The sequence below is a fragment of the Vipera berus genome (genome assembly GCF_964194415.1).
Source record: "Vipera berus genome assembly, chromosome: 2".
NCBI classification, from domain to species: Eukaryota; Metazoa; Chordata; class Lepidosauria; order Squamata; family Viperidae; genus Vipera; species Vipera berus.
The window spans coordinates 231389470-231411473 of NC_138203.1; the positions used below are offsets into that span (position 1 = coordinate 231389470).

The following is a 22004-nucleotide window of genomic DNA, read 5'->3' on the forward strand; positions in this document are numbered from 1 at the left end:
CCGAGGAGGAGGGAACGAATGTGTATTGAGCCTGTATTAGGCATTTCAAAGGAAAAGAGAAGCCTTTTGAACTGGGGGAACAAAAGGGGGGGTTAGGGTAGGAGCATCTGGCTTGTGTCACGGAAGAGAGCAATAAACATAAAAGGTCCTAAGTTCCTTTTTCCCACGAGAGGGATGATACGAGGTAAATGATGGGGGACTGACCAAATGGGGTTAAGGGGGGGTTGAACCGGGAACTCTTTATAAGGGTTTAGTTTGTAGAACAATATTAAGTCCTGTCTTGTATTCCTACAACCAAGCATGTCATCGTAAAGATTCCTTTTGGACTAAGATTTGGCTCCAAGAGTTTTGTCTTCCTAAGACATGGTTTGGGGTGGGTCCTGACAGATCCACACCTTCAGCCTTCTCAGCCACCTTCTAATGTTTTACATGTGTTCTCTTTTATTATTTAGCATTTCACTTTCACTATCAACACTAGCACATGAACAGGCAGTTCAAGGTCTTCTGTTTATTCAGAGAGCATCAGAGATGATTTTGGAGGAAATATGCACAACATTAAATCTTCTACTTATATGTTAATTATTTAGCAGTTTTGATGCTAAATGTATTAATATAGAGTTACTATAAAGCAACCTAAACATGAAGCTCAGTTGACGGCTCATGACTAAATGGCCACCATGTGGAAGTAAAGACTTTTGAAAACAAACAAACAAACAAAATCAAAATTATATTGAATAATGTTGAGACTGAAATGTTGAGTTAGCTGAAAAACAAGTAAACAAAAAGTGAGAAGAATAGGTTAAGGCTGTTTTCCTAATCATTTCAAAATATGTCACATGTGGAGGATGCTGGGTGTAGGAGAGCTAAGATAAAAGGTCCTAATGGAGGTCATGGCTGATGAGTTTGTTGGACAAAACTTTCTTAGGAGAAGAACTCTACATGGAAATTGAAATTGTTATCATACTACTCCCTTTTCTTGCATAAATATACCCAGTGATGGGTACAAACTGAGTGAGCTCATTTCTACATTCTGTTCACTGGTATAGTTCTTTCTTTCCATGTTACTAAATTTTAAGGGAGGATAATTGCTAATAAAATTGTTTATAAGAATGAAATATGTTCATTCTAAGAATAGCTTTCTCATTTCTTGACCTATCAGTTTAATAAGCACAGTAGTTCTTTAAGACAGTTGATTTAGATCTTGATTTTTAAAAGAGTCCTTAATCTCTCAGGTCCACACAAAACTTTTAATGGAATCAATTCACCTTTCACCAATTTCAGTGTATTTAGCAGAGTCATCTCTCACCCATTGTTTTCTTTAAACATAGAACTTGGACTATATAAAAACCACAGCCTCCATTTTCAGAATGCTGATTGGATATAATCAAAACTACAAAAGCAATAGAGCAATGCTTATCATTTATTATTTAACATTTTTTTCCTTTGATTTCAGTAATTGAATATTGATGTTTTGACTTCAAATTATGTTGACAATAACCTGTCCATTTTTATCTACTGTCATATTTAATCAAGGAGGAAGAAAACAGCTATTGATCTTAGATAATACTATCAAAGCATGACATTTACTTGATGATGAAAAAAAAGGAAAATGTGCAAATTGAGGGAGAAATAGCTCAGCCCCAGATGTGTTCCATTGGCAAAGAAAATGGGCAGGTGGAAGGAGAAATACTCTCATTAAAGTAATCTAACATAATGCAATTTTTCTCTCATATCAGAGCTTGTTAATTTGCTGTTGCAGAGAGGCTAAAAAGTCTACATTTTAAAGTAGGAACTGATTAAATATTCTCTTCTTGCTGCTTAGCACTTTGATTTGTTTTAAAAAATGAAACGTAAAGGAAAACTTTAAACAACAAAAGTGAGTTAAGCATCTTTTCTTTTAAAATAATGATTTTGAAAAAAAAGGAACAATGAGGGAACTACTTCCAGTAAAGGAAATCATATTTTGCACATGGGATCAGCCTGGCCAGTTGATCTCAGGTTGGTGTGTTTTGGATCCCTCCAATTAAATAATATAAGCACTTGGGACCTGGGAATCATCATTTCTCAGTCACAGTGTTTGCCCTCTGAAATGAGCTCAACCTAGAAGTAAGAAGAATTTTTGACTGTGAGAAAAATTAACAATTAATAGCTTGCTTCCAGGAGTTGGGAATGCTCCATTGCTGGACGTTTTCAAAAATAGACTTGACAACCATTTGACTGGAATGATTTAAGTAAGAGGTTCACAACCCCTTGGCAGTGGCCCACTCCCGGGCCTTGGCCCATTCAGAACCAGGCTGTGGAAGTGGTGGGTGAGTGCACATGCATGTTCAGTTCAACTTACATGAGCAGTGGGTGAGCATGTGTGTGCATACAGCTCCATTTGTGTGCCCACTGATCTTGCAAATAGAGCTGTACATGCACACTTGCCCACACTTGCCCACTGTTCACGTGTGACCAATCTCTGTCCAGGGGGTCTGCAAAGCCGGAAAAGTTTGAGATCGCTGGTATAAGATTTCCAGCCTTGAGCCAGGGGTTGGACTTTTCCAGCTCTATGATTCCATGTCCTATGTTCTAAAGATTATTTCCCCAGTTTTCATTTGTCTTTTAAAAAATCTGAGCAGGCTACCACACTTCCAACACAAAGCATTATTTTTAGCCACTCAATATTCCAAATTGTAAGACTATGGGATCTGGGAACTTCCTAGTAAATAAAGTTAATACTATTGATTGCATTTGGATTTTGAATTTCCTTTTTTAATTAACCAATTTTAACAATCAAATAGAGGACTGCCAAGGGGAATTGTCTGCGGGCACATAATTATCTACCTAAACTTTGGTAGTAATCATCTAGAAAATGCCAGAGATGGTACACATGAACATCATTAACATATAAAACCTGTGACTTTAATGCACATTATCAACCTTTCCTTTCAAAGTAAAACCCTTGCTTTTCTGTTTGTATAGGGCCAATAAATTCCTCTGAGTTGTATTTGTCTGTTGATAAATATGATTTACAATTCTGAAAATGATAATTGTTTAGTAATAAAAATAAGCCATAATCATCTTCTCTTCTGCTATTTAAATAATGGCATAATCCTCTTAGTAAAGCTGGACAAAATGACTCATTAAATATGACAGTCAACTGAAATGTGAATGAAACAATGGATGCTCCTGAACAGCAGCTGAGCATTGTATGCCAGATAGCTGAGCCCATCTGCACCCAAACCACACGGGTTTTTTGGCAATAGCATTGATTCTCTGCATCAGAGAGCTTCCACTTAAACAAAAAAACCTAAATTCCTTTTTGCAACAGAAACCTTAGGCCACATTAGTTTCTTAGTTTATTTTTTATTTTTTAACTGAGAGATTTGCTGGGAGACTTACTGCTAATTTTTCTCTTCACCATTTGATGCCAGTAACATGTTGACTATTGAAATCTTTTCAGTGGGATGGTTTCTGCCCCGCATAATCTGCTAACCCAACCATTTGATATATAATCTCCCTTTTGCTATTCAGAATATTCTCACTTGCCAGCCTAATTTGTTTGTGAGATATATCGTCTTTACTAGCCATAAACCATAACTGACAACAAAATTGGAAATTCTACACTCTTTATTGCATGGACAATTATAATGAACAATAGGAATAGAGGTAGTCACTGACGCATGCAACTACAGTTCCTTTATAAGGAGCATTGCTAATGAAATCACTGTTCATCCTTTAACAATTGATAATATTTGTTAGGATGGCCAATTGCAGACCTCACTGAAGACTATTATACGGTTCTAATCCTTTTATTTGATAATCTTTGTTGTAGTTAAACCTTTTCTTTGGAATGTTTGTACCTAAAAATATTTTAATGCATGCTGCAAATGTTTTTTTAAACAGTTTTCCTACTAACTGCCTATCAGCTGTGCTCTTTACCCCAAAGCCCTAGCATAGGAAGTACATTTGATGCTATATGCATTAGTTGTATGATAATATCCATTACAATATGTGTCAGAGCTGAATTTCAGCACAACTAGGATATTTATTTGATTACATATAGCCTTTATTATTTTTACAAGTAACTCAAGGTGATGAGCATATCCAACATTCTTTCCTTCTCCTATTTTTCCACAACAACAACCTTGTGAAGTGAGTTGGGCTGAGAGAGAATGGCTGGCCCAAGGTCACCCAGCTGGTGTTTATGTCTAAGGAGGACTTGAACTCACAGTTTCTTGCTTTTTAGCCTTGTGCCTTAACCACTAGAGCAAACTTGGTCTATGCCTTGAATTTTGACTTGGATCACAAGGCCTATGTAGCTTAACCCTTGTATCTTTTGGCAAGTAACCATAGGGGCAGTCAAAAGCAAAACCCTTAACATATGCTTAAATCTAAAAGAAAATAGCCTAAAAGAAAATGGGGATAAGTCAAACAACAAAGTACAACTAGTCACAATAGTCTTTAGAAAAAAGACAGAGATAGCTTTGAACAAAAGAGGAACAAATCCATTTAGGGAAGATGGAAGCTGTTTTATGCTATGAAATTAAGCACAAGTAAAGCCATAGAGTTGTACTAAATGAACCAGGAACAGGATCACATGGATTGTCTCATAAGTGGAGGTAAAAACATGGTATTATTAATCAGAAAGTAGATCGTACCTTAGATTTCCAAGACCAGGGATTTCCAACTACTCCATTTTGAATGAAGGAGTTATACACAAAATGTTTTGAATTCAAAGGATCTTGAGTTTGAAATGCCTTGTCTGGGTTCCAAACAGCTGTCTGAAGTGTGAAATTGGCTGTTTTGAGCTTGAGAATCTTCCAAATTGATCAAGACAGCCTGCTTCACATGTGAAGTGAGGCATTTCAATTTTGAGACAGGTCATTCTGAATATGAAATGTTTTGCAAATCTCTAAAAGCATGAAATGGCAAATGGATCCATAGATAGGACTAATCACAGTTTATGATAAAGTAAATATATAAATTCACACTGACAATGAAATTATGTTTGCTTTCATTCAACCACACAGAAGTAGCTCAAACATTTCAGGATTGAAGAAAATGTCTTTATTTTGGGGTTATACCCAAACAATTAATTTATTGTTACATGAAAATTGCTATTGCAGAAGTATCTATAGCATATACATGAAAACAATGTTTTCATATTTCTCTTAATGCTTTCCTTTTGTCTTGCAGAAATATAAGGAATACGAAAAGGAGGTTACCATTGAAGAAATTGATGGCCTTCAACTTGTGAAGAAACTAGCCAAGAACATGGAAGAGATGTTTCATAAAAAAGCTGAAGCTGTCCGGGTAGGTAGGGAGTAGTGCTGACCCAAAACCCTTATATTTCTCAGAAATCTTCACCTGCAAAAAAGTGAAGATTTCTTTTTGGAAGTGGAATGGAATTATCTTGCATTTGCAGGGATAATGGGATGAATTTTATTGTCCAGAAGGGTAGCCGTATATATTGAATAAATAAAATGTGTTCTTTCAGTGGCTTTCTGCTAGTTAGAAGTTCCACAGTGCATGGACAATCAGCAGTCAACATGATCTGGTATCACATCACATTGTTTTTAAGCCACTCCATGGAATCTCTAGAACAGGCATGTCCAACTCGTGATGTCACGTGACATCGTGCGACGTATCGGAGCTTTTTCTCCATTGCCGGCAATGGGGTGGGTGCGGTTTTGTTGTGATGCATCCGGCCCACGGGCCGGCAGTTTGACACCCCTGCTCTAGAAGAAAGTTATGGAAAGGACCTCACAATTCACTGAGAATAGCATAAGATTTTGTTTTTTGTATTTTAAAAAAGCAAGACTTGTGTTACACTGAGCCACCTTGCAGAATATCACAGTGAAGCAGAAAAAACAGTGAAAATTTCTCAGACTTTTTTTTCCAATTTTTTTAAAAGGATAATTTCTCATGTTCACCTACTCCATTTATGAATGAACATGAATGGGCTCACTGCAATTTAGTTTAGGGTAGCCCTGTGTGAATGTAGAAAAAGTTAGTTGATTTATATATATTAGGATTTATGTTTTGCTAAAGCAGAAATGTTGCTTTTTTGATAGTGTATATCCCCTTTACTCTATACATTTTAAATTCTTTCTCTATACATCAGTATTGGAGGTCATTTGCTTGCCTTCAGAAGTTGTAAGTGCTTCATCACTGGAGGTTTTTAAGAAAAGACTAGACAGCCATCTATCTGAAATGGTAGGGTCTCCTGCTTGAGCAGGGGGTTGGACTAGAAGACCTCCAAGGTCCCTTTCAGCTCTATTCTGATTGATTGAAATTTAGAAGACTTTGAATAGACTTTATTCGGTAATAAAAGTTCTTGCATCTGTTGTCTTCTGTAAATGGTACATACTTATAATGTCCATAACCTTCAGCTCAGTCATCTGTTACCAGCAGTTCCTGCAAAACTCAGAGACTAGGGACATAAAATTTGGTATCAGAATTTAGCTGCTCATAAAAGTGTATGAATTATTTTGAAAGCTATGTCAACTATAATAGGTGCATGGTTTTTGAGTATTGTTATTTCTTTTTTCTGTGTCTTGATAATAGCATTTCTTTATGTATTAGTTATTGTGAGTTTTTAAAGACCATTGTAAGATTTATCTTACAATTGAAATAGGAAATAAAAGGCAAAAGATTCAATGGTATAACAGATAGGTCTCTCTTTGTGTTGTAATTATGTGAGAGAACAGGAAAAAACTGTAAAAATATGTTTGATATAGAATTTAACTTTGCGTTTTATTTTAAGAAGAACAAGCTTTTAAGCTTGGCAATTGTAAAATTATATAACTCTAAAACAAGAAATCTCTAAAACAAGAGCAAATTTTTGATAGATGTGCAATGGTTTACACTTTACAGAATTCAGTTTCCTTCTTTCATAAGAAGCAAAATGAGAATAGGGGGCATAGAAATAAAAAAAAACAGAATAAAGACAAAATGTAAGCATTCTTATTTATTTTTTATTAAAATATGTGCTGTCTTTGGAAATAATTTTTTCTGCCCATTTTTATAACTAATATGCAACTCATTCTTTATGAAATATGACAACACTTAATCTGGAATTCCTGTTCTCTTTCACTTTTTCTGTTTTTTGAATCAGAGAATACATTCACAAACAGATGTTTAAAAGTGATATACTTTGGCATGCAGTACATCTATTTTTATGTGAAATGGTACAGCTATTTTGCTACTTTCATTTTGGACTAGTAGCATGGAGATACTGAGCAAATAAAACTTTTTTCCACCACTCCTTCTACCCTCTATGTATAAATAAACTTCCAAATTAACCCTTCCTTCCTCCCTCCATCCCTGATAAATTGAAAGACAAAAAAGAAGAAGTATAAAAAAGTGGGAAAGGGGCACATAACTAAGACAGAATATCAGCAAATAGCCCAACTCTCCAAAGATAAAGTCAGGAAAACTAAGGCTCAAAATGAACTAAGAGTTGCAACAGTAGTAAAAAATAACAAAAACTAGCTTCTTTCAATATGTAAAAAAAAACAAGAAAAAGTCAAGTAAATGGTCTATTAGTTGGAGAAAATGGCAAGGAGGTGATGAGAAACAGAGAAAAAGAACTGTTTAACTTGCTTTTTGTATCTATCTTTACACAAAAGGAGAAAAACATCCCTAGTAAGACCATGCCTGGAATACTGCAGCCAATTTTGGTCACCATATCACAAAAAAGATGTTGAGAGTTTGGAAAAAATTCAGAGAAGAGCAACTAAGATGATCAAAGCCCTGGAGACTAAAACATACAAAGAACGGCTGCCAGACTTGGGTTTGGTTAGTCTAAAGAAAAGAAGAAATAGGGGAGACCTGATAGCAGTGTTCCAGTATCTGTGGGGCTTCCACAAGGAAGAAGGGGTCACTTTGTTCACCTGAGGGAAGGATGAGAAACAATGGTTGGAAACTGATCAAAGAGAGAAGCAACCTGGAATTAAGGAGAAACTTCCTGACAGTGAGGACAATCAACCAGTGGAGCAGCTTGCCTCCAGAAATTGTGGGTGCTCCATCACTGGAGATCTTTAAGAAGAAACTAGACAATCACCTGTCTGAAATGGTATAGGTTCTCCTGCTTGAGCAGGGGGGGGGTTACACTATAAGACCTTCAAGGTCCCTTGCAATTCTTTTATTCTGTTATTCCTTCCTAGACCAGGGATGGAAAAACAGGAAATTCCTGAATAAATAAAAGACTGATTGCAGCATTGGATGGATTTATTCAATCACAATGTCCCCCAATTTCATAGTACAGATTTTTAAAATTGCAAATAGTAGGATATTGTCAGAGTTTATAACGTTTAGGTCTTTTCAAAAGGGATGGGTATATTTTGAATCCTGTTTATAGTGGAACTGCAGAATTACTGAACATTATGAACAATTGGCTATGTTTGTTCCATGCTGTTTATTTGATGATCGGCATTAATGGTCATATGGTTCTATGAAAGTCTGGTGAGATTCCGGAATTGCAGCAGAAGGCATTTTGCTGCATTTCTAGGTCACTGCACTGTATCATAATATAGTGTAAAGATAGTAGCCAGAGTTAGTCAACAGCCATGAATTAACCGCAGTCTGTTTTATAGCATTGGAGGAAGAACAAGGCTGGACTCACTTCCTGGTTTAAAAAAAGATTGTGCCTTGTTAGTGCAAAGTCTCAGTGATAAATCGAGTGTTTCTAATTTTTTTTTGGAAATGTTTTGTTTGTAGTCACCAACCTGAAGGTCTCAAAATTTATCTTCAACTACTCTGCCAAAATTATCTGGTGTATTGTAAAATTAAAGGCAATATAAAGATTTCCTTCTATGATAATCTAATCTAAACCCTTGTATTTGCATAATTCAGCTTTGACATAATTTTGCCAGTCATTCTTTAAGCAAACCATGTAATTATTGTTTATATATCCAGAGGCTATATTGGAATGACATCAAATTCAGCAATGCTTTGTTGTCCAGCCATTTTTAGACCCTTGTTATCTGGTCAGTGAAAGGGCTTGTATTTTGCAGATGGAGAATATTCAGTCTACTATAATGATTTATCAGGCAGGAAGAGAAATAGTATTGTTGCTTCATTACATTACTTGTAAAACACTACTTAAGAGAAATAAATGAACTAAATTCAAGAGGATTTGTAAAGATCATTTGTTAAGTGAAATACAATTAATTTCATGGTTAAAAATTACTGGATTCATTTATTTTGAAACGTAATATCTTTTACTCTTACTTACCCAGCAGAATGTTAAAAAGAAATTATGGAAAGGGACCAGGACTCTATCAGCAGAGTAACTCCTGGAAAATAGAACAGATGGGGACTAGATTTGGCATGTGGGTATAGCTGTCAAAATAAAGATAAAGTTTGAAAGTGGTGTACATTAGGGCATAGAAGTAGTCTGGAAAAGAATGATCTAATACTTATGGAAGAGAAGTTGGCAAGTATTACAATAAATATAAATTTAATAAATAAAGTATTGCTGCCCGTTTCATTCTGAGCTTCCTTGATCCTCTTGTTCTTTTGATTCAGCCGGTACAGCCCACTCTGTATTTCCCAATACACACATACAAACAAGGAATTGTGACATGAGTGGAAAGTGAAGCACCACAGAGAAAGAGGACATTGCAAATTCACCTGTCCCTGTCGCTGTCTGCCTATCAGAAGGGATTATGGACCTGTTTTTTGCTCATGGATTGAGTCTGACAAGGGTATGAACTGTTGAATCAGGTTTTTCCCCTCAGTACTTTATGTGTTCATATGTCTTTGTTTTCTTTTAATATTTTATTAAAAATAGTTTTATTTTATGTCTCTGATATTTAATGATACTGTATATGCCATGCTGAATCCGGTGCTGAGTGGGCAGTGATATTAATGAATTTATTGATTAATTAGATAAAAGACTTTGTTACACAGATAAAGACAGAAATTTGTTGGTTGAAAGGAATAATGAAAAACATGTTTTGCTTGCTATACCTACCTTGTTTGAATAACTGCTTACTGCTGCTAATATATGCTGCTTGCTTAAATTAAACTGATAATGCTAAAAAGAGGAAAAGTATTTTCTGGAGAGTAAAAGGGAAATCCTTCCTTCCTTCCTTCCTTCCTTCCTTCCTTCCTTCCTTCCTTCCTTCCTTCCTTCCTTCCTTCCTTCCTTCCTTCCTTCCTTCCTTCCTTCCTTCCTCGGTATCTCAGATATATGGAAAATGTAGAAAGATTTTCCCTCCTTTATTAGTCTCTCCTTCTGTTTCTTGCCCCTTCTCCTGGCTACCTGGTGTTCACTGCAAAATTGATTCCCATTATAGGTGTACTGTGAAAAGTAATTGCTGTTATACAGTAATTCAATTTCAGCATATTCATGCATCAGTAACCCAGCAGGGTTTATCAAGAGAAAACAGGGACATTTGAGTTTTTTATCATGAAATTTCACATGTAGAGGCTCATTTTTTGAAAGAGCAGAATATAATCATTTGCATTTCATGAATATGGCCAAATGTGAATAAATATTTCTCTCTCTCTAAAGGTGGGTTTTTCCCTCTTTTTCTGCTACAGCATTGACTGCTACAAGGTATTATTAGAAAGATATTGTTTAGCCTTGTCAAATGTCAGCTGTGCTGTTATGCATGCATGTGAAAAGTGTATTGGTATGTCATATAAGTTTTACCTTGCTCCTCACAAATGAATATAAATTCATTCCCAAGGGAAGCCACCGTTTAAAAATCTGAATGGCATACACAATGCCATGCTGGTTTTGGTTACTTAGCAATGAGAATTGTAGAAGTATCTCCAGTGTCTCATCCCACTGGGAATGGACCACCCATGCTGGCAGAGGAGGCATGCTGCGGGCCCCGTCAGCCCAGTGCTTGTGGGGTCCAGGATAAAGGCCTTCTCTGCCTTTGCATCTGCCCTCTGGAATATCTCTCCCCCCCACCTAGAGTGAGGTTAGCTCTAATCCCTTCCAACTTTCCGTAAGAGCCTGAAGACGTGGCTCTGCCAGTTGGCTCCATTGAGACAGTATCACAGTGGAGGTGGTTGATCGATTAACAACAGATCCCCCTTCCCCTCATCATTCCTCCTACCCTCTCCATCTTTTAACTGGGCCATGATATTTGGCTCTCTGTAGTATTTTATTTATTTAGGGACGCGGTGGCTCAGTGGGTTGTGCTTGTCAATCAGAAGGTCAGCAGTTTGGCAGGTCGAATCCCGAGTGCTGCGTAACAGAGTGAGCGCCTGTTACTCGTCTCAGCTTCTGCCAACCTAGCAGTTCAAAAGCACGTAAAAATGCAAGTAGAAAAATAGGGACCACTACGGTCGGAAGGTAACAGTGTTCCATGCGCCTTTGGCATCTAGTCATGCCAGCCACATGACCACGGAGATGTCCTTGGACAAGCTCTGGCTCTTCGGCTTTGAAACAGAGATGAGCACCGGCCCCTAGAGTTGGAAACGGCTAGCACACATGTGCGGGGGAATCTTTACCTTTACCTTTTAGTATTTTATTTAGGTTTTTATCTTTGTACAGTTTTTATTTTTTATGATTCTAAGCTGCTTGGAGTTACCCTGAGATAAGATGGGCAGTCAATAAAATAGATAGATAGATAGATAGATAGATAGATAGATAGATAGATAGATAGATAGATAGATAGATAGAGATAGATAGATAGATAGATAGATAGATAGATAGATAGATGATAGATAGATAGATAGATAGATAGATAGATAGATAGATAGATAGATAGATAGATAGATAGATAGATAGATAGATAGATAGATAGATAGTTTAGAATTGGTAGAAGCAATTTTGCTTATCAAAGCTGAATACTGACATTAATGTATTTGGCTAAGGGCAGCCCCATATGTGGTGCACTGCAGTAGCCCAAATAAGAGATGACTAAGATGTGAATAAAAGTACATAAAGCCTCCTGTACCAGGAAGGATCTCAACAAGACCTGTGTAAATACCCTCTTGGCTGCAGCTGCCACTTACTTCTTAAGCAGGAGCCTAGAGTCCAAGTGCATCTCCAAATTGTAAACCAGCCATGCTCAGGAGAGTGCAATCTTGTTCAGAACTAAATATGGTATCTCACTGGAACAGACAGCCCATTGTTTCTACAGCTAACACATCTTGCTGGGATTCAGTTTCAGCCTGTTCTTCCCTTCCAGACTTGAACTATGTCCAGGCAGCTGGACACCAGTTTTATTTATTTTTTATTTTATTGGTCCATTTCATCTTAACATAACTGTCCCTGTGCTTTTGCTGAGCAACAGCTCTACTTGGCCCTCTGGGATTGCTGGGATGATAGTGGAGTCCTCCATGCTGAGAGTCCAAATAAATCTCAGTCTCCACGTTTTAAGGAGGGCACTGAATGCAAACCAGGAATTCAAAGCCATGGTAACTCTTAGGGCTCTTGCTGGTTATATAATGTAATCTATGGGATAATGTTTTGCAGCAAGATGTAGGAGAAGAATATTTAGATTTGGGAGATTGTTAATGCTTCTCTGTGAGAGGGCATGATGCTACTAACCTTGAAAGAGGAGAAAGCTTTCCCGGATTCTTGAGTTCTGCTGGAACATCAAGAAAGGCTGTAACTAAAAGAGATTTGCTCATCTGAGTTTTGTGTATCAATTGTAGCTATATCTGGAATGAGAAAACTTAGAGTTGTCCCAAAGGTGCTTTTTCAAGAGGCAATTGGACTTACCGTATTTGTTTTTCTTTGAAGATGTTTTGCTTCTTATCCAAAAAGCCTCTTCTGAAGAACTGAAGAAGCTTCTTGGATGAGAAGTGAAATGTCTTCAAAGAAAAACAAGTAAGTCCATTTGCCTCTTGAAAAAGCACCTTTTGGACAACCATGATCTGGATGATTGAGAATCTCCATAGACACTTAGCTAGAGTTACCTTCACTCTTTATACCAAGTTCATAGATTACTGTATTTTACTGTACAAAGGGCTGCATTTCACAATAATTTAAAAAAACTTTAAAACAATATAGTAGCCCAGGAACAAAACAAAAAAAAGGAGTCACCTATAACATACAGGGTAAGGACTATATAGCCATTATGTAGGAGAGAAAGACAGAGGACTTGCAGAGTGCATCCATGAAGACCTACTAGCAATCAGAAAACATGATGAAAACTCACAACAGATGGAAGATTCAACAATAGTTTCATCAGGGATACTGTGAACATCCTAGACTAAACTAAGTACAAAAATGCTAGGAAATACCTGAAGACCAAGCATACAAACATCAACCATCAATAGGCACAAAGAGATAAACCACGTTTACACACTATTCAAAAGAGGCAATAAAAATAGCTAAGAAAGAAACAACAACAAAAAAAGAGAACACATCCTCTCCTGCAACCAACTTCCAGATAAGCAGAGAATTAACACCAAACAACCAAGAATTTTTAAAGCAACCAAAGTAATTCTCTTGCACAAATGTAATTAAGATAATTTATTCTGAGTCACTTTCAGATACTTCCCCACTTCCCAGGAGCCAAGAATTTTTCTTTTGTTATTGTTTCCTGTTATTGTCCTATTTTCTTTCTCTAGTTGTCTTAATTGTCTGGTTTTCCAAAAAATCATTAGTTATTCCATCACAATAATGAATAATTTTTATCAGTAACCCTTGTTCAGTCCATTAGCCATCCAAGGGTGGTGTTTTGCCAATTCACAATGATGAAGTACTGAAGCTTTGAATAATTTTTGACAAGCCAGTCACAGTGGTCATTTGTGCTCAAATCTTGGTTGTTTGGGTTACAGTCAGCTGCTTGAAAGGCTGTTAATGGTTCAGGGTATGAGAAGGGAGACATAAGGTCAGATTAAGTGCTGTCTATTAGTGAGATGTGATATGGGGGAGAGAGCTAGGCCACTGACAGCAGTGAAGAATGTCACTGGCAGCTCATCAGCCATGCTGCTAGTTGCAGAGATTTGCTTTTGCTTTTAAATCTTAGAAGCCGTGTCTTTTATTTTAAAATGTAAATGCAAGGGATGGCTGCCAAGAAAATTGGGTGCCCTGAAATTGAACAGACAAATTGTTGGCCAACTCCAAGCTTTGCCTTATCTAAGGACTTTAGCCTTTGAATATTGTTTGCTAGATTTGAAGTTGGTGAAATTAAAACCCCTGATTCTGCTGCCACAGATAGACATTTTGTAAAAAAAAAAAGGATTGGATGGCAGTGATCATCACAGTTGAGAAGGGAGTAAGTAAAAGTCTTATTTCTAAAGGGCAAGGAGAAGAGCCTCAAGACTTTTAATACTGGGATGGATGGATGGATGGATGGATGGATGGATGGATGGATGAGGCAGATTTTTATTGTGCTATATATGGATGTGTAGAACTTTGCATGTATGGTTTCCTTGCAGGGAAACCACTTATCTAGCCTTCTTGTCTCGGTTTCAGAATGCAGAGCTGAGATAGACTTTTATGCCATGCCTGCACAGGTGGACTTTCCTGTCCCCGTCTCATCTGACAGTGAGAGTAAACTCTCACTCCCTTCATTGTAATAATGTCATCTCATGGTATGCACGAGGCAAGCCTTCTCAGTAGACTTCTACTCAGCCTTTTTATATTATATGCTCCCTCAACAACCCTAAACCAAAACTTTTTTAAAAAATTATTGACTTGTAAGTGAGTTCATTTTTGGCTAGAGGCACTTGTCTGAAGATTCAGCTATGCATTCTCTCTTTATCTGCTGTTTGATTCCTATCATTTGCTAGATAGGTAGGCTATCATGGGGAAAACACACACACATCAAGGGTTGTTGTTGTTGTTAGTTGCGAAGTCGTGTCCGACCCATCGCAACCCTATGGACAATGTTCCTCCAGGCCTTCCTGTCCTCTGCCATCTTCTGGAGTCCATTTAAGCTCATGCCTACTGCTTCAGTGACTCCATCCAGCCACCTCATTCTCCGTCGTCCCATTCTTCTATTGCCCTCAATCTTTCCCAGCATTAGGCTCTTCTCCAGTGAGTCCTTCCTTCTCATTAGGTGGCCAAAGTATTTGAGTTTTAGCTTCAGGATCTGGCCTTCAAAGAGCAGTCAGGGTTGATCTCCTCTAGGACTGACCGGTTTGATCGCCTTGCAGTCCAAGGAACTCGCAGGAGTCTTCTCCAGCACCATAGTTCAAAGGCTTCAATTCTTTGGCGCTCAGCCTTTCCTATGGTCCAGCTTTCACTGCCATACATTGCAACTGGGAAGACCATAGCCTTGACTATACGCACTTTTGTTGACAGGGTGATGTCTCTGCTTTTTAGTGTGCTGTCTAGATTTGCCATGGCTTTCCTCCCAAGGAGCAAGCGCCTTTTAATTTCTTGGCTACAGTCCCCATCTGCAGTGATCTTGGAGGCCAGGAAAATAAAAACTGTCACTACCTCCATTTCTTCCCCATCTATTTGCCAGGAATTGAGAGGGCCGGATGCCATGATCTTGGTTTTCTTAATGTTTAGTTTCAACCCAAGTTTTGCACTCTCCTTCTTCACTCGCAACAAGAGGCTCTTTAGTTCCTCTTCACTTTCTGCCATTAGAGTGGTATCATCTGCATATCTTAGGTTGTTGATGTTTCTTCCGGCAATCTTAATTCCAACTTTTGATTCATCTAGCCCTGCCTTTCTCATGATGTGCTCTGCATATAAGTTAAATAGGCAAGGCGACAGTATACAGCATTGCCGGACTCCTTTCCCAATTTTGAACCAATCAGTGGTTCCGTGTCCAGTTCTCACTGTTGCTTCTTGACCCGCATATAGGTTTCTCAAGAGACAAATAAGATGGTCTGGTATGCCCATCTCTTTAAGGACTTGCCACAGTTTGTTGTGATCCACACAATCAAAGGCTTTAGCATAGTCAATGAAGCAGAAGTAGATGTTTTTCTGGAACTCTCTAGCTTTCTCCATGATCCAGCGTATGTTAGCAATTTGATCTCTAGTTCCTCTGCCTCTTCGAAATCCTGCCTGTACTTCTGGTAGTTCTCGATCCACATACTGCTGGAGTCTAGCTTGTAGAATTTTAAGCATAACTTTACTAGCATGAGAAATGAGTGCAATGGTGTGATAGTTTGAACATTCTTTGGCACTGCCTTTCTTTGGAATTGGAATGTAAACTGATCTTTTCCAATCCTGTGGCCACTGTTGAGTTTTCCAAATTTGCTGGCAAATTGAGTGTAGCACTTTTATTGCATCGTCTTTTAAGATTTTGAATAGCTCAGCTGGAATACTGTCACCTCCACTAGCTTTGTTGTTGCTCAGCTTTTCTAAGGCCCACTTCACTTCACATTCTAGGATGTCTGGCTCGAGGTCAGTGACCACCTCATTGTGATTATCAGGGACGTTAAGCTCATTCTTGTATACCTCTTCTGTGTAATTTTGCCACCTCTTCTTAATCTCTTCTGCCTCTGTTAGGTCCCTGCCATTTTGGTCCTTTATCATGCCCATTTTTGCATGAAACGTTCCTTTCATCTCTCCAATTTTCTTGAAAAGATCTCTGGTCCTCCCTATTCTATTGTTTTCTTCTATTTCTTTGCATTGTTCATTTAAGAAGGCATTCTTATCTCTTCTAGCTATTCTTTGGAATTCTGCATTTAATTGGGCATATCTTTCTTTGTCTCCCTTGCCTTTCGCTTCCCTCCTTTCCTCAGCTATTTGCAAAGCTTCCTCAGACAGCCATTTTGCTTTCTTGCATTTCTTTTTCTTTGGGATGGTTTTGGTTGCTACCTGTTGTACAATGTTGCGAACCTCTGTCCATAGTTCTTCAGGCACTCTGTCTATCAGATCTAATTCTTTAAATCTATTTGTCACCTCTACTGTATATTCAACAGGGATATGATTTAATTCATACCTGACTGGCCTAGCGCTTTTCCCTACTTTCTTTAATTTAAGCCTAAACTTTGCAACAAGAAGCTCATGGTCTGAGCCACAGTCAGCTCCTGGTCTTGTTTTTACTGACTGTATAGAGCTTCTCCATCTTTGGCTGCAGAGCATATAGTCAATCTGATTTCTGTGTTGACCGTCTGGTGATGTCCATGTGTAAAGCCGTCTCTTGGGTTGTTGGAAAAGAGTGTTTGCTATGACCATCGTATTCTCTTGACAAAATTCTATCAGCCTGTGCCCTGCTTCATTTTGTACTCCAAGGCCAAACTTGCCTGTTATTCCAGTTATCTTTTGGCTTCCTACTTTAGCATTCCAATCCCCCATGATGATAAGGACATCATTTTTGGGTGTTAGTTCTATAAGGTGCTGTAGGGCTTCATAGAACCGGTCAATTTCATCCTCTTCAGCACCGGTGGTTGGGGCATAGACTTGAACTACTGTGATATTGAATGGTTTGCCTTGGATTCGAACTGAGATCATTCTGTCATTTTGAGGATTGTATCCCAGTATTGCTTTTCCTACTCTTTTATTGACTATGAAGGCTACTCCATTTCTTCTGAGGGATTCTTGCCCGCAGTAGTATACCTGATGGTCATCTGAATTAAATTCACCGATTCCTGTCCATTTTAGTTCGCTGATACCTAAGATGTCGATGTTTAGTCTTGTCATCTCTTGTTTGACCATGTCCAGCTTGCCTTGATTCATGGATCTTACATTCCAGGTTCCTATGGAGAAAAAATCTTTACAGCATCGGACTTTCCTTTCATATCAAGGGTAATATTAGATAAAGCCAAAGGTCTACTTTCCTGATTCCACTATCCAGATGCATCATAATGCAGGGCATAAATCCATTAGCACTTTCTTACTCATCTTGTTCCAGAGAATTGGCTAATGACAGGACTATTACTTGAGATAATGGAAATAATATTTAATTATGAGAATCTGTATGCATTGATAGCATTCCTGAACCTGTCATATTCCTATTTAAAACCAAACAACAGTGCCTATCATAATTATGTTTTGTAGCTAATTCCACAGGTTAACTCTGTGTTGGGTGAAGAGGTATCTCATATTGTTTCCAGGTTCACATCATTTGGCATTGTGGGATGACCAAAGTTTATCTATTTTAATAGCATGCATAATTTAATATGCTTCTAATAAAATAAAATGCCCCCAAATATTTTACTCTTTCTTAATAAATAATATATTTTGCTTTTTTTGTTCATCTGTTTTTGCACAGTTCTTCATTATACTTCATTATCCTTTTTGAGGGTGCAGATGATATGAATTTTGCATAGTATTCTAAGTAAAGTTTCATCATAGAGCCAATTTGGGCTAGAAACCAAGTAGGCTGTGAGCTAACCACCAGATTGTAAGAACACAAGCGAGCGGTCAGATGAAAAGACCTGAACTCATTGGTAACTTCACATTGCAATGAACAAGGACACTCATTTAACTTTGCAGCTACTAAGATTGTTGGTCATGCCAACAAAGACAGCCAGGGAAATGATCATAGCCTTGGAAATGCGCCCCTTGTCAGCTAACCGGAGTGCTGATTTACCACTAGTTTATCAAATATTTAGGAGATGAGGGCTTGGCAGCACAAAGAAATGACAGCCAATTGCCAGCCATCAATACACAAATCAGCCAATAGGAACGCGCCACATATACATGACTCACAGAACAGCCCAAAGCATGTGTTCCAGTAGAGAGAAATTCCCTAAAAATGGACTCCATCATGAGTTCAAAAGCTCAGAAGAGTAAATCTCTAGTCCCAGTGACTGACCCAAATTCGATTTCACAATATGGTGTGTCTTCACCACCTTGAGTTATTTATAAAAATAATAAAGGTGTAATATAAATAAAAAATAAATAATAATCTCATCACAATTCTCGATTCTTTGTTTAGTAATCCTAGACAAGGCATATTACTTTCAGTGGCTAGACCAGAAACTGCATTTTTTGAGAAGTTAGGATAATTTTACCCCATACACATTTATTTTAGAGTGGGTTGGCATTTTTGAATTTCATGGTCTTTTTGGAGTTTTCCACCCAGTTATGGGAAGTGTGATGGCTTAGTGGTTCAGATGCTGGGCTTGTCAGCTGGAAAGCCAACAGCCCAGGTTTGCATAGTATTCTAAGTAGCATTGTGTCTTCGCCTAGCTCCTGCCCACCTAGCAGTTTGAAAGCATGCAAATAGATAAATAGGTACCACTTCAGTGGGGAGGAAACAGTGCTCTGTGATGTCATGCTGGGCACATGACCACACAAATATCTTTGAAGAGCACTGGGTCAACGGGGCTGAAACTGAGATGAGTGCCGCCTCCTATAATCAGTAATGACTAGCAGAGTAAAATCCGCAGGAACTTTTCTTTCTTTTTCCTTTCAGTCATGCTAATTTGATATCATTAAACTTGGTCTTATTGAATTCGTTTTTGGGACCTCTTCATAGGGGATTTTTAAGCGCCATCATTCTGAATAATTTCCTTGAGAATTATCTTATATACATTTTTACAAAGCATGGCTCTAGGACAGTCAAGTTGTCCGGTGACCATCTAGTATTTGGATTATCTTTTCTTACTTTTTACAGTCCTAAGTCTACTCCAGCTTTTCCATGGCTGCTAAGCCAACATTAAATAAAATCATATATGAATTAATACACAATGAAGCATTTAAAATGTCTTCTGTTTCCTTTCTCTCCATTCACAGCCAGTCTATAGGATACACTCACCAGGCTATGGGGAATTTTGACATATGTTTGGCACATTTTGGCACATGTTAACAGAGTACAAAATAAATGTGTGAAATTATATGTCTGTTGTTAGCAAGCTGGCATACTAAAAAACTTTATGTAGTTTAGATATTTTTTAGGCTTCTATAACCACAGCAGTAGTTAATCTGTACATGCCAGTTTTATAAAATTTGTATTTCAGATCCCTTTTTTGTCCTTCAGAGACAGTGATATTAGCATGCAAAAGAATTTTTTTTAGTAAAGCCTTGTAAATGGGTTGTGGGAGGAATGAAATTATGGTGAATCAAGTAAGATTCACTATAAATAGATTCAACTGACAGAATAAAGACATTAAAAAGATGGCTATAATTGTATTAATTATCAGTAACAAATGAAAAGGTTTCAGCCATATTTTTATTCAGTATTTCAGCTGCAAATTTTGTGGATTCCTTGTTTTATGATTTTTGTTGAACAAATATGTATAGAAATATATTTGTCTGATTCTGCAGAAGCTAAGAACACCTTTGTGCTTATTTAGACAATTTCATCAGATTGGCATTGTCAAACTATCATTTATTGCTACTTCCAAAAGTTTGCTTTTAATTAGATATAGATGAATAATTTATTAAAGTTGAGCAGCAGTGTCCATGGTATTGCCACATGCTCTACATGGAACTGTCTTGTTTTGTTTCATGTTTGCACATAGTGGATTTCAGCACTAATAAAAATTCAGTTTGGAATGAAATATCTTTTCAACCAGTCTCTTTTAAGAACAAATATTAAAAATGTCTACATGTGTACATATCTCAAGTAATTCCAGGAATGAGTTTGGGGCATATTGTTCACTAGAAAAAAAATCACAAGTATTGTTATATATCATGACGCATGAGAAAGTTATTAATAGTACATCACTATGTTATAAGAACTGTGTAACGCTCAAGCATGCCATTTGACATAAGAAGGGCTTGTCTGAAATAGGAGAGGTAGATCAAAAGAAAATCTAAACTGTTTTACCATATGGCAGAAAACAAGCGTGTTCTATATGTCTGATAAAATTAAAGACAAAGACTTCCTTGAATCATGTTTCACTCCTGATAACTATATAAACATATCTGAGAAGTTTTCTATTGTGTAAAAATTAATCAATGTAGATTATCTTAGAGAGCAAACAGTATTTCCCCATATCATTAATCATGATGATTGTTATTGTTGCTGTGGCCTTAAAATTTGCTGCATGTATATTAGGCTATTTTTCCTGAGTGCTAAATGAATTTTGTATTTTGTATACTATTTTTTAAAAAAATGTACTTGTGTTTTTTGTAAGACTATGGTACCCTATTGTGATTTCTTGCATTGCTTTATCTGCTCTTTGTAATTAAGAATACTGGAGGTTTTTAAGAAGAGATTGGAAAACCAGTTGTCTAAAATGATATAGGATTTCTTGCTTGAGCAGGGGGTTGAATAGAAGACCTCCAAGGTCCCTTCCAGCGCTGTTATTCTGTAATTCTTTCTGAATATGTGTCCACTTAGGAGGTGGCTATAAGCTCATAGAAATGTATGACATTAAGTATGTGTTGTCATTTGGATACCACACCTGCAAGTCTGCTAGCTTCCTGGTTGTTGTTTCCCTATATTGCATTGTTAAATGGGAAAAAGCACTGATGTATCTTCTCCAGAGTAGATGTGTAAACATATTGGCTTGGTTGCTCAACAGCAAAATACTGTTGAAATAGGCACAGCAGCACCTACATTTTCTGCATCACATGAGAAATGTACATCTTCCTTCCCCTTTCCTTACCACTTTCTATAGAGGGACGATCAAGAGCATCCTGTCATGGCATTACAGTCTGGTTTGGAAGTATCACTGCTTCCGACAGGAAGGCGGTGCAGAGAGTGGTGAGGATGGCAGAAAAGATACTTGGCACTTCTCTCCCTTCCATCCAGGACATAGCATATACAGGTAAGTGCAGGATTGTCTGGGACACAACACATCCTCTTCATTATGCGTTTTCCTTGTTACCTTCTAGGAGGAGGCTCATGATATCCCAAGCAGAACATCTAAATTCAGTCATAATTTGTTTCCATACAGTATCAACCTTGTGAATTCTCAAGCTTCCTCCTTCCGCTATGTATTCAAGATAGAAAGTGATTAATATTTATATGTATTTATATGTAAGGGTGTAGGTATATACATATGTATGTATATAACATATCTATATGTGTATAACATATCTATATGTCCTCAAAATGACAGAATGATCTCAGTTCGAATCCAAGGCAAACCATTCAATATCACAGTAGTCCAAGTCTATGCCCCAACCACCAGTGCTGAAGAGGATGAAATTGACCAGTTCTATGAAGCACTACAGCACCTTATAGAACTAACACCAAAAAATGATGTTCTTATCATCATGGGGGATTGGAATGCTA

The 22004-nt window shown here is 37.5% G+C and overlaps 1 protein-coding gene and 1 long non-coding RNA gene across 2 annotated transcripts in view; both read left to right on the forward strand.

Annotated features, from left to right (window-relative positions):
• LOC308662035 overlaps positions 1-1665 on the forward strand; it is a 159158-nt gene extending 157493 nt beyond the window's left edge. The window contains exon 3 of the long non-coding RNA XR_014025083.1: positions 1534-1665. This is a non-coding gene — a long non-coding RNA (uncharacterized lncRNA). The remainder of the gene's footprint in view (positions 1-1533) is intronic.
• CACNA2D3 (calcium voltage-gated channel auxiliary subunit alpha2delta 3) overlaps positions 1-22004 on the forward strand; it is a gene marked incomplete at its 5' end in the record, with an annotated part of 625719 nt that overhangs the window by 162791 nt on the left and 440924 nt on the right. The window contains one exon of the mRNA XM_081319069.1: positions 5182-5298. Coding sequence (XP_081175195.1) covers positions 5182-5298 — 117 coding nt within the window. The remainder of the gene's footprint in view (positions 1-5181; positions 5299-22004) is intronic.